Source organism: Centrocercus urophasianus, unplaced genomic scaffold (genome assembly GCF_019232065.1).
Source record: "Centrocercus urophasianus isolate 14NV4802_14NV808 unplaced genomic scaffold, USGS_Curo_1.0 seq_14, whole genome shotgun sequence".
NCBI classification, from domain to species: Eukaryota; Metazoa; Chordata; class Aves; order Galliformes; family Phasianidae; genus Centrocercus; species Centrocercus urophasianus.
In genome coordinates, this window is record NW_024884586.1 from 21,458,698 (window position 1) to 21,472,881 (window position 14,184).

The window sequence follows — 14,184 nt, forward strand, 5'->3', positions numbered from 1 at the left end:
GTGAAGCACCTAATTTCAGCACTTGGAATTGTGATGGTAAATTTTGCTGTTGGCCTTAACATGGGAGGACTGCATCTTCCTTTGTTAGAAAGTGGATTTAAAGCAGTCTTTGTCTGTATAAACGTACATAAAAGTGTGGATGTATTTTTTTCCCCACTCACCTCAGTCACCACTCTCAGCTGAGTCCAGCTCCTGCCGCAGCTCTGTTGCCATGTGTTCTGCACATGGACATCTTAATGGGACAGTCTAGGTCAGGTTCCATGTGTCTGCTTTTACATTTTACATACCTGCCTTTTCCCAGCAGCTGTATTTACTTTTCCAACATCACTAGTCGCTATACAACCATGTCGTGTTGCATCTGTTCTGTTACCCTCTGAAGCAGACTGTGGTGCAGTGCTATGAAACAGTGCTGCAAGGGTCCCTGGAAGGTGACACAGTTCCCATCCTCCAGACTCATGGCAGGAACTGCTGTTCAAGAAATTCAGCCTGTTCTTATAGCTCCCTACCTGTTCTTTAAAGTCTTTAGCAGCTTTATTTTCTGGTGTACTTGAGTGGTTAGCTGTGCTGACCATTGGCAGGTCCTTCAGCAGCTATAGCAAACAGTTTATTGCCTTGTGCTCTGCAGTAAACTTTTACATATTTGAGGTCTGCTACTGCATCTCACTTCAGTTTTTCCTTTTCTAGACTAAACAAGACCAGTTCTCCCAGTCTCCCCTCAAAGGTCAGGCAAGCTTCCTAGGCCTCTGAGCCTCCTTGTTACTTCTCTTTGGACTCTTTCCAACTGCTGTTCATTCGGCTCCCAAAGCCAGAGCACTCCATCCCACAGCTAAGGGGAGCAGAATGTGGTGGCCTCGTGTCCCAGTGACACTGACAATTATGTGCACTTCCAGGCATGGGATTCCTGGGAAAGGCCAGAAAGCAGCAGTTGGGATTTGGCAACATATCACATTTCTACCATCCATTGCTTTCTATAGTTTTCTGCACTTGCTGGAGCCTGCCAGGAAAGTCATCCCCAGTTCTGGGCAGAAAGGGGTTCCCCAGAATGCAGCCTGAGGGGACCACTGCTCCAGTGCAGCTGCAGGTAAGGAGCACTGCTGTTTTCATGCTTTATTCTAGAAGATTGCAGACCCGCAATTATAGAGAACATCAAAGCAAAGGGAAGGGATTTTAAGTGAAGCTTTTAAGCTGGAGCTAACTAATGAGAGGTCAGTGATTCTCTCATGAGAAAAGACTTTCTATGAGGGTGAGCTGGAAAGAGGCTAATCTCTGCACTTGTCTTCCGGCTGCCATCATGCTGCCGCTCCCATTCACAGGACTTCACTGCACTTCCCTCCAAAGCCTGTCATACTTGCTCTACGGCCAGGTTTGTTGCACTTATATTTGGGCCACGCAAAAGAACTGTGCCAGGACTATGAAGTGGGACATCCTTTCTGACAAAAAAACAAAAGGTCTGAGCAAACAAGCCCATGAAGGCTTGCGCCTCAGTACAGGACAACTGGCAGGTACAACACAAAAACGAGAAGCTCTAACCACGAGCAGCTGGAGGTACCTGTGCCCAAACCACAGGTTCCATAGGTCAGCTACCATCTGTCTGATTCTATCTCAGCATCCTTGTCCAGCACCAGCTCAGCAGCTGCCTGAGTTAAGCAGGCTTGGCTCACATGTAATGCTCCTATGCATGCCTGAACAGTAAACACCTTCCTCTTCAGAGCAGAAGGGAAGAACAAAGGCAAGTAGGTAAACAGTCACACACGGTCACAGAATGACATACATTCCCAGTACAAAGAGGTTTTGTACATAAGAGTTTCATTTAGGCCCCTTCTCCCTTTCCTCTAAAACGCAGTGTCTGTGCCTTGCTTCTTCCTTTTTTGCCTTACTCCTGGCTATCCCTGGATGACCAGTATGGACACCATTATCCTGTGGTACTCCTTAAAATCACATATTGTACGCAATCTTTGGGCACCAGGCATCTCCTGCAATGAGCTGATCAAATTTAAGTGCTAAATCCCAGAGCAACAAGGTTTCTGAATTATCTGCAGAATATAAATGATGAAACTTGGCTGTGAGAGTTCCCAGAATAAAAGACTACTTCCACACAGCCTTGTGCATTGTTGTGCAGTGCCCCAGCCCAGCTGCTGGGCCTCCTTACAGAAGCTTATGGTGTTCTTTTCAAGAAAGCAGGTATCTCCCCAGGGAAGCTCGTGACCTGTCGCTAATGTGCTAAGCACAAAGCAAAAGAGCAGCAGACGGTAACCAGAAATGCCCTTGGCTCCTTCCTCTTCTAGTGTGCTGCAGGCGGGAGAAGTGGGGTGTAGGGCCAGCTGTTCCCACGGTGGCTCTGCTTGCTGTCTGGGAAATGGCCCTCGCCCTTTGTTGGATGAGAAGGACCTTGCTGGAGACCTGTTTGAATGATGCCCAAGGAAGTCAGCAGCAGTCTTGTACAGAGCAGAACTCCAGGGGACTAAAGGCAACTAAATGAGGAAAACCAGAACACAGCTGTGGCTACAGGCATCTGGTCAGGAGCACCAGTTTCTGCTGTTCCTGCTGCTGCCGTGCAACCCTCTCCCTGTTGTGAGCTCTTCTGTTCCCTTTTGCAGAGCTGGTATTCCTCACAAGGGCGTAGTGTCAAGTGGATCCGGGAACAAGCCTGAGTTTAGAGCATTTATTTATTTTTCTGCCCTGGCTGCTACCCGTAAGTTCACAAACTCTGGCCAAGAATACTTTCAGTTTTGTTACGGAGCCCTTGAAAAAAGTCAGGATGAAGAGTGAAAAATTAAAGTATTTCCCAAAAACCCAGGGAAAAATTTTGGGAATTGAAGATAAGGAAGTAAAAAGGGGAGATGATTAGGAGAAGCTCTGCTAATACCCAAGAAACACCACAGTTCTTGATTTCTTTGCATTCTATTGCACTGATGCTGCGCATTAAATCATCCATCCTTTACAAGAAGCGACTGGTACATGTATAGGGCTGCAGGTGCTGGTGATCAGAAGCGTTTTTCTGCTGGTAGCACTACAGAGCAGCAAGGAGGTCGCGCTGTACGTTGCACAGTAAGCAGGCACGCTTTGACTGTGGGACAGCAGCTTTTAGCACAACTGCCAGGAAAGCACGAGGTTCAGCATCACAGAAGAGCGCTGTATGCCTCGGGATTTGGATCTCCGTGGTGCTGAGCATCCCGGGAACACGCTGCAACACCGCTCACCGAGCGGCACGTTTGGAGAGGTGTTAAAAGTAACCCAACAACGTGCTTAAACCAAGAGGGTGGGGGAAGCTCCAGAGGGACCACCGTGAGGCCATCCGTGCCCCGGGGCAGAGCTGCTCTGGCCCCCTTAGTGCAGGTCCCGCTCCCGCCCAAAACCCGTAGCCGCCATTTCCCCCTCCGCCGCTGCGACGTACGCGGCCCCACACCGCGCCCGACGCGAACCGCTCTGCCGCCTTCCCTCGCGCCGAGCCCGCGGACACCGCCGCCGCGGGGGAGGCTGCCTGGGGCGGGGCGGGGCATCCTCAACCCGCCAATGGTAGGGGCAGTTGATCGTGACGGACGGGTAAGGAGAGCAATGAGCGGGGCGTCGTCGCCGGGAGACGGCCAATGAGAGTCGGGCGGAGGCGGGCGAGCGGCTCGGCTCATCCCCGCGGCTGAAGCTGAGGGGAGGGAGCGGGCGCCGCCGCCGCCTGCTCGAGGTGAGCGGCCGCGGGCCGGGCACAGCGGGCAGCGCCGGGACGGGACGGGGAGAGCGTGTGTGTGCGCGCTTGCGGATAGCTGGACGGACAAACGGACAGATCAGACAAACAGAGTGCCGCCATGGATCATCACTACGACCCGCAGCAGACCAACGATTACATGCAGCCGGAGGAGGACTGGGACCGGGACCTGCTCCTCGACCCGGCTTGGGAGAAGCAACAGCGGAAGGTGCGCGGCTCGCGGGCCCCTTAGCGCCGCGGGGTGGGCCGGGCAGGTGCCGAGCGGGGCCGCCCTGTTCTCCCCAACCACCCCCCCGCCTCGGGCGGGCCGGGGCCGCAGGTGCGCCCTGGGGCGGCCCGGAGCGGCCCGGGAACGGGAGGGGCGGCGGCGGCGGGGCGGCCGCTCCCGGGCGGCTCCGGCGGCAGGAGGGTGCCTCGCCGCCCGTTTGAATGGTGTGGGGTAGGGCAGGGCTTGCGCGGAGCTCATGTCCAAAAATGGTAACATTCGGCCCTTTTTTTTTTTTTAAAAAACTTGCGGGTGGTGGCGGGGAGGGAGCTCGGCGGAGTTGCAGCCTCGCTCTTTCCTCGTTATTTTATCCTTCCCCCTCCTCTAAGCCCGGAGCATCCCGCGTTAGACCGCTCGGGAATATCCTGAGCCCCGAAACGTTTCCGCCGCAGCCGCTCCGTCGGGCAGCGGTCCAGCAGCACCGTACGCGGAACGGAGCCCGGCCGCGGCGGGGGCATCTGGGGTGGCCGCGCTGCTCCCGGCCGTCCGGGATCCAGGTGTGCGCCTCGAGCCCTGCACCGCCCTTCTGGGAGCACTGAGCGCTCGGGAGCGAGTGAAATACTACGGTTGTGCTCCTGGAAGGAACTGGGAGGGAGCAGAGAGGAGGGACTGCCGCTGAGAAAGCTCTTCTTCTCCGGCACCTCTCCTTCCTATTCTCCAGCATGCTCCTCGGTTTTCAGACCGAGGATTTTCAGGTTCTCCTATGCATAGCCACCAAAGCTGCTGCTGGAAAGGCTTTCCCCTGGAGCCCTGTGAGTTAATTGGAGGGGAGAGGCATAGAGCTACTGTCAGCAGTTTCCTCGCTTGGGGAGGCTTGCACGGTGAGGGGAGACAGCATAAGAATAAAACATATGAACAAGGGTGCTTAGTGGAGAAAGCTCACGGTGCGTGAGCTTACATTTCAACGAAGAAGAAAGAGGAATGCAGTCTCTGTCGGCTGTAAGCACTGTGTGGCTCATCTGCCAACCCAGCTCTGCCCCTTTTGGGAAGGAAGTTCTTTCCTTTCCAAGAAAGCTGCCTGGCCGCAGCCCGTATCTCTAGTCCTACCCGTGACCTGTATCTCCAGCTGCCCCCGTGTCTGGCCCATATGCAGCCGGGAGCAGCTCATAGGGCCTGGGTCAGGATGGGCGGTTGTTGATCACAGCCTGTGAGGGAAAATGGGTGTCATACGGTTGGGCTTTCCCCCTTCGTGGGGTAGTGAGGGTGGTGAGAATATTTTATGCAGAGAGGGAAACTGACATGATTGTTGGAAGCAGGTGTCAAACCTCTGGTCCCAAAATGCAAGTGGTACGTGTCTCAAAAGCCCTGTTTTCTTTTAATTCCCTCCTTCCAGGAGATGTTCAGTCCTCTTGATCCTATCACAAGAGGGGGACAGAGAGCCACTGTATTAACTTGGGTTACTTGTGTAGAGAGGAAAAGCCAGAGAAGACTTTGAAGGTATTCACATGTGTACTCTGAAACAATCCAAGCCAGTTTCTTCTGATGTTCATCCGCTGCCAGTGAACGTGGTGGGCAGAGTGTCCTTCTCTGGCTTGTTGAACACTGTTTCTTTTGCACTGTGGTCACTGGGATGTTTCTCCCTTTGAAGCTGTTCTGTGGTGAATGCAAATCTGTAGCTTGGTCATGGCCCATCCCTCCAGTGCCTGTGGGTAAGAAGGTGGGGTCTGGCTGGACAGCACTTCCTTCTAAGGGGCTGCTGATGGGGCTGCAGCCTGGGCAGGCTGTGTAGGTGTTGAAGGTGTCCTGCTCCTCTCTGAATGCAGCTAAAAGCCCTGCTGGGCCTTGGTGTTTGCCTCCTTCTGAGGATGGGGAGCTAACAGTACATACTGGGCACAGTGCAGTGCAGTAACACTTCTTGCCAACAAAATTAAATTGTTGCAGTAATTATGGTTACATGTTAGTTTCTGTGCTCGTGATGGATGGCTTACCAAAGGGAACTGTAGAGATCTGTGCCTTCCAGGTGTTCCCATTGGCTCCCTCTGGCTCAGTCTTGGGCTGTTCTACTAGGCTGATGTGTCGTGGGTTCTTCCCCATCCAAGGAACTGCTAGAGAAATTTTAAAAGCCTGGCTGTCTGAAATAAAAGAGCAGTGAGTTTTGAGAAGAAAATTGCTTTGTAAGGGTACTGAGATACTGTTTTGTGAGCTTAATTCTGCTATTTATGAGTCTTGAACTTAGATGGGGTTTTTCTGCCCACATAAATAGGTGTTTGGACAATAAGTTCTTAGAAATTGCGGTGCCTGTTTCAGCTCTGCCATCAGTCAATGGCTTGTATAGATGGGAGAACACTGGTGTTTCACTGCCTGCATGCAGAAGACACAGGACTCCCTATGAGTGAGGCTCTGTTTCCAATCTTAAAAATAGTAGACTCTGAAACTTCCATACTGGGAAAGAGATATGAGGAAATCTGTCTGTGCAGGGATTTAAGTTCTCTCAAATTATAATATTAGAATTTGATATGTAATTGTAATATTATGATTTTACCGGCGCCACTCAGTGAGACACTCTGAAACTTTGGTGCTTAGGAACTGTCTGGGAGTAGAGGTAGTGTCTCCGAAGTGGTGGCACTTCTGGTCAGCCAGAGAGCAGATGTCTGTGGGAAGCAGCTGAGCTTTGCTGCCTGTCTCAGTCCAGCCAGTCACGTCCCAGGTTGGTGAGGCCCTGCAGGCTGGGAATCTCTGCTGCTGTGCAACCCTGTCTGCCTTGTGCAGCTGGGATCAATTGAGCTTGGGAAGCAGACAGGCTGGGGATGTTGCTCAGAGAAGAATTGAATCCATCTCCCTGTCCCTCAGCCTCATAGGCTCAGTGGAGCCTCGTGGCAAGCCTCAGAAGCAGGAAGAACTGCTGATACGTGTTTTAGTATTGTGCTCAACAGGAACATTATGCTGCAAGGAGGACGAGTTTCTGAGCTCTCAGTAGCTTCGCTGTCTGCCCTGAGGGATGGCTTCAGCAGCCTTGGCTGTCTGGGGTAGTGCTTGAAATATGGAGAAGAGCACAGGGGTGATGCTAGTGCTGCTGGGACCCAGTGTCTGGGGTTTCACAGTGCTGGGGAGACTCCTGGTTCTGCTGTGCACTCACTCTGGGGACTTGGCTGCTCAGGGTTCACCCTATGTAGGGTTTCTTTTAAAATGTGACCTGAAATGACATGCCCAAATTGCAGAGCTGAGGGGCAAAAATCCCCTTTAAATGCTGAATTGCTTTTTGACTTGACAGCTGCTGATTTGGCAATGTGAGTAGGAAGTAGTGTTTATTTGCAGCATGTAGAAGACGGCCATATATGACTTCAGTGCTGTAAGGAATGGTGGGAATGCTTTTCTTTAAAATACCAGAGAAAGAAACATGCCTTGTCTCTATCCAGTGCTGCTCTGCCTCTGCAGGTTGGTGCTTCTGTGCTGATGTATCAGTAAATGGTATTGTTGCTTGAGAGAGCTGGAGCATTCAGATTCACACTGCTACTGAAGCAATGATAGCAAGGTGTTTGGAAGCACCTCTCCTGCCCTCAAGGAGTGCTAAGTATAGTTATTCATGCAATTGCTGGAATTCCCCAAAGCAGATGACTATTTCCCAAACCCCTCTGTGTGAGATACACCCAAAGATGCACATGAGTACAAAAACCTATGACTCTCATAGCCCTGCTGTGCCTGCATCCAGCAGGTCTTGCTGCTCTTGTTATGATTTGAATTTTGCTGTGCTAATCGCCTCAGTGTCTGGTCGTTAAGAATAGAAAATGCTCGTTGAACGTAGCACAGATCCCTGGTGGAGACACCCCACCTCCAGGCCTGCTCATAACAGTCTCATACCAAGTGATACGTGTGTGACTAATAGCTGACAAAACGTAGATGGTGCAGTTGCCTTGGTTTGAGTGTGCACCCTTCCAGACGGCCTGCTTGGAGCAGGGTGCCTGGATTTCTGGGCAGCTGTGGTTCTGCTATGGACCCACATGGAGATGTGTTGCTACACTTTGTCTGTTGCTTGCTTATATCCCTTTCAGTCCCACCACAGTTTCAGCAGTGAAATAAATGAATGTACAGCTCTGGTCCCTGGGCTCCCTCTGTGTGAGTGACGCTGATGATAATAGATGGGTCAGGGTGAGAGGTGGACCTCTCTGAGGTGTGGATGTGCTGTAGGAAGGCTGGCCCTGATGCACGTAGGGATTCTCCGTGCCTTGTTTAGCACAGACTGATACCAGTGCGGAAGCAGAATGGCAGAATGTTGAAGGCTGCTCGCTGGGCTGCTGTTTTGCAGTCATACAGGCAGGCAATATAGGTCACCAGATATCTGTTATCTTTCAGATCAAGCTTTTGCTGTTTAACATAGGTAGCTTGTTGCCAAATACTTGCTCTTAAAACACCAAGCTCAGAACTTGCTGTAGGGGGTCTCTGGAAATAAATATCCGGCTCTGTAGATCAGCTGCTTTGCCCTGAGTGTGGGAGCTGCTTCTTGCTCTCTGTGATCAGGTTTCGTCAGGAAGTGAGGTTTGTGGGTTTTTGACAAGAACGTTATTATTCATCATCGCCTCCTGATGCATGAGGGATGCAGGCTTTGCAGTGACTTACCTATTTGGCATCTCCGTAAGGGAGAAACTGGGGAGCAAACAGGCATAGGTTAAAAAGAAGACTGTGGGTTCTTTGATCCCAAAGAGCCGCAGGTGTGCAGAGATGCTCACCAAACTGGATTGAACTGCTTGTACTCCTTATCCTCTAGGGAAGAGTGAAATACCTCAAAGGCATCCGACTACCATCCTAGTGATTAAAATGTGTCTGTCTGAGGAACTTGCTGACCGCTTCAGGCCATGGGTTTAAATTCTTGTGCATGTGATTTGGAGATAAGGCTGTTGATACAGAGGCCTGAGGTGCTGACGTTGTCCTCCTCCTTGACCACTTGTGCTGCTGCCTGATGTAGCTTGAGGCATCTGCCCTGCTAGCCTGCTGCAGAGACTGTCTTTAAGCAGGAACTTCAGTTTTCTTGGCTGTCTGGTGAGAACTTGTCCCTTTAGAAGGAAATGGGTGCTTCTGTGTGGGGTGGCATTCCCTTGCTATGAAAATCAAGTGTAGTCGTAAGAATGTGCATCAGTGAATCTGCTCAGTAAATGTTTGGCTTTCATGAGTTCTTACATCACTTTCTCAGAAGCCCCAGGTGAATGCTGCCTGCTCTTAGCAATGCTGAAGTGACCACCATCCATCTTAAGGAGCCCCAGTTGCTCCTGAGGATTTTGCTCTTTGCATGTGAGATGCAATTTCACAGCCCACCACATCCCACGTATTTCAAACGGGAGGAAGGAGCGGCAGCATTTGGTCAGCCTTCTCAGCCAGTCTCTAAGCCTCAGTGCTTCTCTCTGCAGCCTCCTTGGGACCTACTTAAGACATTGGACTAGAGTTCTTAAGGCTGGCACAAATAGAGGTGACAGAAAGTGAAACTTAGCATGAGGTGCAAAGGAGGATGACTGAAAGTGCTTCCAGCTGCCTGTGCATTATCACTGCTGTCTCTGACACCGCAGCCGTTCCCTGGGGCACAGTTCATAGCAGGGGATGGCTATGCTCCTGCTCATGGTAAGGCATGGAAAGCAGATGCTGTGGAAAAGGCACTGGAACTCTGTCTGGGGAAACCCTGGGGAGCTGCTAAATTACAGCAAATAGAGTGGAGTGGACTTATAATGTGTTCAACCCAGGGCTTGTTGGATATATTGTTGTGATTTCTAGTGACATTTAGTACAGTCCACGCTGTGGTGTCAGAGAGGGAGGATGTGAAATGGAGTGTAACAGAATTTACTCTACCTTTTTGTATTAAAAAAGCTGATTTCTTGCCACATGTGGCTGTTAGAAATGTGATGATTACCATAAGGAATATGCTTAGCATGACTTCTACAAATCCTGTACTGCAATGTAAAGGCCTTCCCTCTCTCAAAATTGTAGCTAATTTCTGTAAAGGGGGAAGTAGTGTGCTTGGCAGCTGCTCAGTGGAAAAACTGTGATCTTAACAAGAAACACCTCTAAGAAGAGATGACTCTGAGCCTAAGATTTGCTTGTTTCTGGGATACTGGGGCTGAAGAACGTTACGCAGAACTTGGATTTGTTGGGTGAATTGGTGCAGAGTATGAGATAGTTTTGTCAGCAGCAGGACCTTCAGTGTGGCACACGTCGTATGACACAGTCTGTGTTACCTACATCTGCAGGACTGTCCACCGCTGCATTTTGACCTCTCCTGCACTGTACATCAGTTGCCTGGTTCTGAACAGTCACCCAGATTCTTGAGGCGCAACTGAGGAATTTGTGGGCCAACCCCCCAAAATACTAAAGTGAGTGAACCCAGTGGCATTAATATGATTACTATATGAGCTAGCTTCCTGTTCTCTGCTGTCATCTTCCCTGCTGTCATTCCTCAGTGCATCAGAGCAAGAACTTGGCCAATAGGATGTTTGTGGTATGGCCAGGTGCCAGTTTAGCCTCTTAGCACCCTATCGGACAGTAAAGCAGAACCATTTTGTTCTTACTTCGGTTTCCTGTTGTTGTGTCCTTCCTACTCAACTGGCGATGAGTGCATTCCACTGGTAAGGCCTATGTCAGGTCTTTGTAAGGCAGCCCTTGTGCCAGTGTTGCAGCTGACTGATACTTTTACCTGCAGTTGTTCTCCCTTCTGTATGTGTTGCTGTTTCGGAAGCACAACAGCATGATCAAGGCTGTGCAGAGACTTCCTTTGCTGTCAGTACACTGAAACAGCTTCCAATGACAGGACCGGGTTATGCATGATTAAACAGTAAGGATTTTGGTCTCTCATTCAGATGGCTCATTGTTGTTCTATCTACGTGGACTGAAAGCCTCCTGGAAATGAGTTCATCCCTGTGGTGTGGCCTTTCCATTGCACTGGATTTGAAATTCTGCTGTGAGTGGGATGTGCTGGCGGGTGAAAAGGCCATGCCTTGCCTATGTACACTCACTACAGTGGACTGACACAAGTCTCCCTATGTCTCCTGTTGTTCACGTGGGAGTGATTTCAAGTCAACCTTTGAATGCGTGAGATCTAGCACTTCTGGGCAGTCTTATGGGAGCGTGACAATGTGGATAATTTGTAGGCAGATGGTGCTGCAGGGGAAACTTCAACAACTTGTTCCCTGTCCTTCTGGATGGCCTGTGCGGTCAGTGAGAAGGCAGGATGAATTGTACCAGCTAGCTGGTGCTTTAGCTGTTGGTTTGACTATACAGCCATCTCATAGCTGAGTGGTGCTGCTGGGTGAGGAGGGACTCAAAACAGGGAAAGAAGTTGGCCTGGAAATGTAATCTAAGCCCTCCTAGCTGATGGTGGGCGGTTGTTGAGCAGAAAGGCCTGGCTCTGAGAGTCACTGCTGTCTTTCAGGTTGGCACAAACAGGCTCTGCTTGCACGTCCCATGCTTGGCCCTCATTTTTAAGGGAACTCTTGCAAAATCTTTCATCTCTGTGCCAAACAGCATACTGTGGATGGGCTGTTTGTTCCACTCCTTTCATGAACCGAATGCTGGATTGCTGCTGTGCTGGAGAGTTTTCTCACAGAAAATTCATGCTTCCGTTCCCGACTCTGAGGACAACTCTCCCTCCCATCCTACAGAGGTGCCGATCCATGGACAGTTGGCAGCTGAGGAAGGACTCTGGTTTTCCATGGTCTTTGCATCAGGCAGTCAGGGCACTTGTGGCTGCTCCCTGCAGTGTATGCTGCCGAGCAGTAACTTGCTGCTGCTGTAAATGGAAGTTGTGCTGCTACATCCTTGCTCCAGGAGCTCGCCTGTAAAGGCCTCCAAGAGATGAGGCAGAGAGAGATCCATGTATGGTGTCTGCACCCAGCAGAGCACTTTCCTTCATCATGGAAAGTGATGAGCCTGCCCAGGGCTGAGATCCCTGGCTGGGCTCCTGCGTTCTGTAGTAGCAGTTTCTTCTGCTGCATGGCATGCTTACCTGCCATCCCCTTTGGGTATTTTAACATAGCCCTCAGTAAATCTGCTTGTTACATGTCTCCAAGAAAACTTGAAAAAAACTTCCAAAAAAAACCCAGCAAAACAAAACAAAACAAAAAAACCTGAGTCCACAGAAAAGCAAATAAGTGTATTTCTCAACTGCACAATGTAAAAGAAAAGGCACTTTGTTTATAGCTGCTTAGACCATGGCTGTGCTAGGTTTTATCACAGGAAAATACTTAATTTCCGTAGGAAAATTTTGATTGCAGCCAAAAGCATTTGCAGCTCTTTAAATGTGTTCATGCTTCCAGGTGAGTTTTCTACATGTTTTATCTGCTCTGGGAGATGAGATCTCTGAGGAAGGAGGAGAGTGTGGCAGCCCTGCTGCAGGAGTGCAGTGGGCAGAAGGGTGCAGGAGCACACTTGTTCGAGCCCTCACCTTCCCTCTGATTCTGCCTGTGGAAGAAAGAGCATCTGTACAGGAAGCATCACTCTTGGTTGCACATAGCCTTACACCGCCTCACAGGCAGCGGTGTGCCTGTTCACCGTGTGCCCTCTAACAGTGCTGCTCACACGTGGCTGCTCTGCATGGAGAGGGCTGGGTGCAGGCAGCGCAGGGGTTATGTTCATCAACACTCACCAACTTGCCACCAAATGGCCAGTGCATGGAAACCTGCTGTTTCCTTGGGCTTTGTTGGGCCATTGGGGAATGCTGGCCAGGGATGAGACTATTTCCAGCTGTGGGGAGCCAAGTGTGAACTCACCCTGGGCAGGATGCCCGGCTCTGCTGTTTGTTCTTGCCAGAAATCCTCACCCTCCGGCCAGCAACACCAAACCAAGTTTCTGCCAGCACTCAGCCATAATTCTCAGCAGGAAGGAGGGGGAGGAGACCAAGCAATAGGCAGGAGGGTGCTGGGAGGCACTCGGGGTAGGTGGCAGCGTTGGAGGTGGCTGTGGGTGGAACAAGGGTCTGCTCTGCCTGGGCTGGGTACAGAGGGGAGAACAGTGGTGAGGACAGAAGGGGTCGGCTCTCATTGGGCAAGGCCCACACGTACCTTGTGTGAACTTTTAGGAACTGAAGAGATGAAGGAATTAACGTTGTTCTTCCAGCACTGGCAAAAATCGCTAGGGAAAGGAGATTTCTAGCTGCTGTTTCTGATGAATGCTTCTGGCTCCTGATACTGTGGATTTTTGCATCTGGCTGCTTGGTTGAAGCTATTGGGCCTCTACTAAAGAGTATGTAAAGTGCCTGTAGTCACAGTGCTGCATGCTGAAACATAGCATCATAGGTACTGTCTCAGCAGAGCAGCATGCGCACGCCTGTCTGCAGGCTTCTGGGCCTGCTCACTTGGAGGCACTGAAGCTGGTGGAGGCAGCGAATGAGCAGGGGACTGTCTGTTCCTGTGAGCACACCTCCTGCAACACTAATAATTTTAGTGCACCAGCCTGTCATTTAGTGACATGTTACACCATGCCTTGCTGTTGGAGCCTGTTGCAAATAGCCTGACCCAGCCAGCTCCTAAAGCATGGGTGGACTGCTGAAATCTGATGGAAGCTTTCAGCCCAGACCCTGAGCAATATTTCCCTTCTCCTCCTATAATGTCTTGTTTCTTTAAAGCTGTTAACTGTCCATAATCCAATCATTACTAATGTAATTAGTGAACTGCTTACAGTAAGTAAAACACTTGAAGCCTAATACCTTCTGCAGCTTGCAGAGCTTGGAACCACTTTTACCTGCTGTGCTGTAAGAGGCAATGACCACTGAAGGTCTGGGAAGGGGTGGGGGAGTGCCGGCATGAACTTGGTGCTATTGGGTTTCTTGCAGCTGGTGGGAGCTCAGGACCCCATGCAGGTGAACTAGCAAGTCCTCAAGGTTGCTTTGGCTGAAGCTGGGAATGCTTTGAGGCTTTTTGACTTACTGGGTCCTTGCTTAGCACCAACTGCTTGGCTCCTTGATCTGCCTAAAGCAGCACAGGGAGGCATGAGGCTCACTTCTGTCATGTGAGAGGAATCTCGGCTTTGCACAGTGGCTGTGGCTGGCACGTGGTGATCTGCTGCTCCTCTGTCAGCCAAGAGCCTTCTCATTACCTGTCCTGCCAAAGAGTGTGAGGCTGCTGGCAGTGGGGAAGGTGTAATAAGCAGAACTTAATGCTAGGTGTTTTTTTTTTTTTTTTTTTACCATGTAATAAACCAACCTTGCAGCAGGCTCAATGCCTCCTCCAAGGCAAAGTAAAATACCTACTTACCCAGCTGCCAACCATCAGCTAACAGGTTCACTGAGCTCAGCAAGTGAGCAGGA

General features: G+C 50.6%; 1 protein-coding gene across 4 annotated transcripts in view; it reads left to right on the forward strand.

The window, feature by feature from the left end:
- The first annotated feature begins 3,672 nt into the window (after positions 1–3,672).
- The window catches only part of ACTN1 (actinin alpha 1), an 80,422-nt gene continuing 69,910 nt past the window's right edge, over positions 3,673–14,184 (forward strand). For 3 of the 4 annotated variants that reach the window (XM_042814838.1, XM_042814836.1, XM_042814837.1), the window contains exon 1: positions 3,674–3,908. In XM_042814838.1, the coding sequence (XP_042670772.1) occupies positions 3,801–3,908 (108 nt within the window). In that variant the 5' untranslated portion in view covers positions 3,674–3,800. Of the gene's footprint in view, positions 3,909–14,184 lie in introns of all 4 variants that reach the window. The other variant, XM_042814839.1, reaches the window with a different exon arrangement.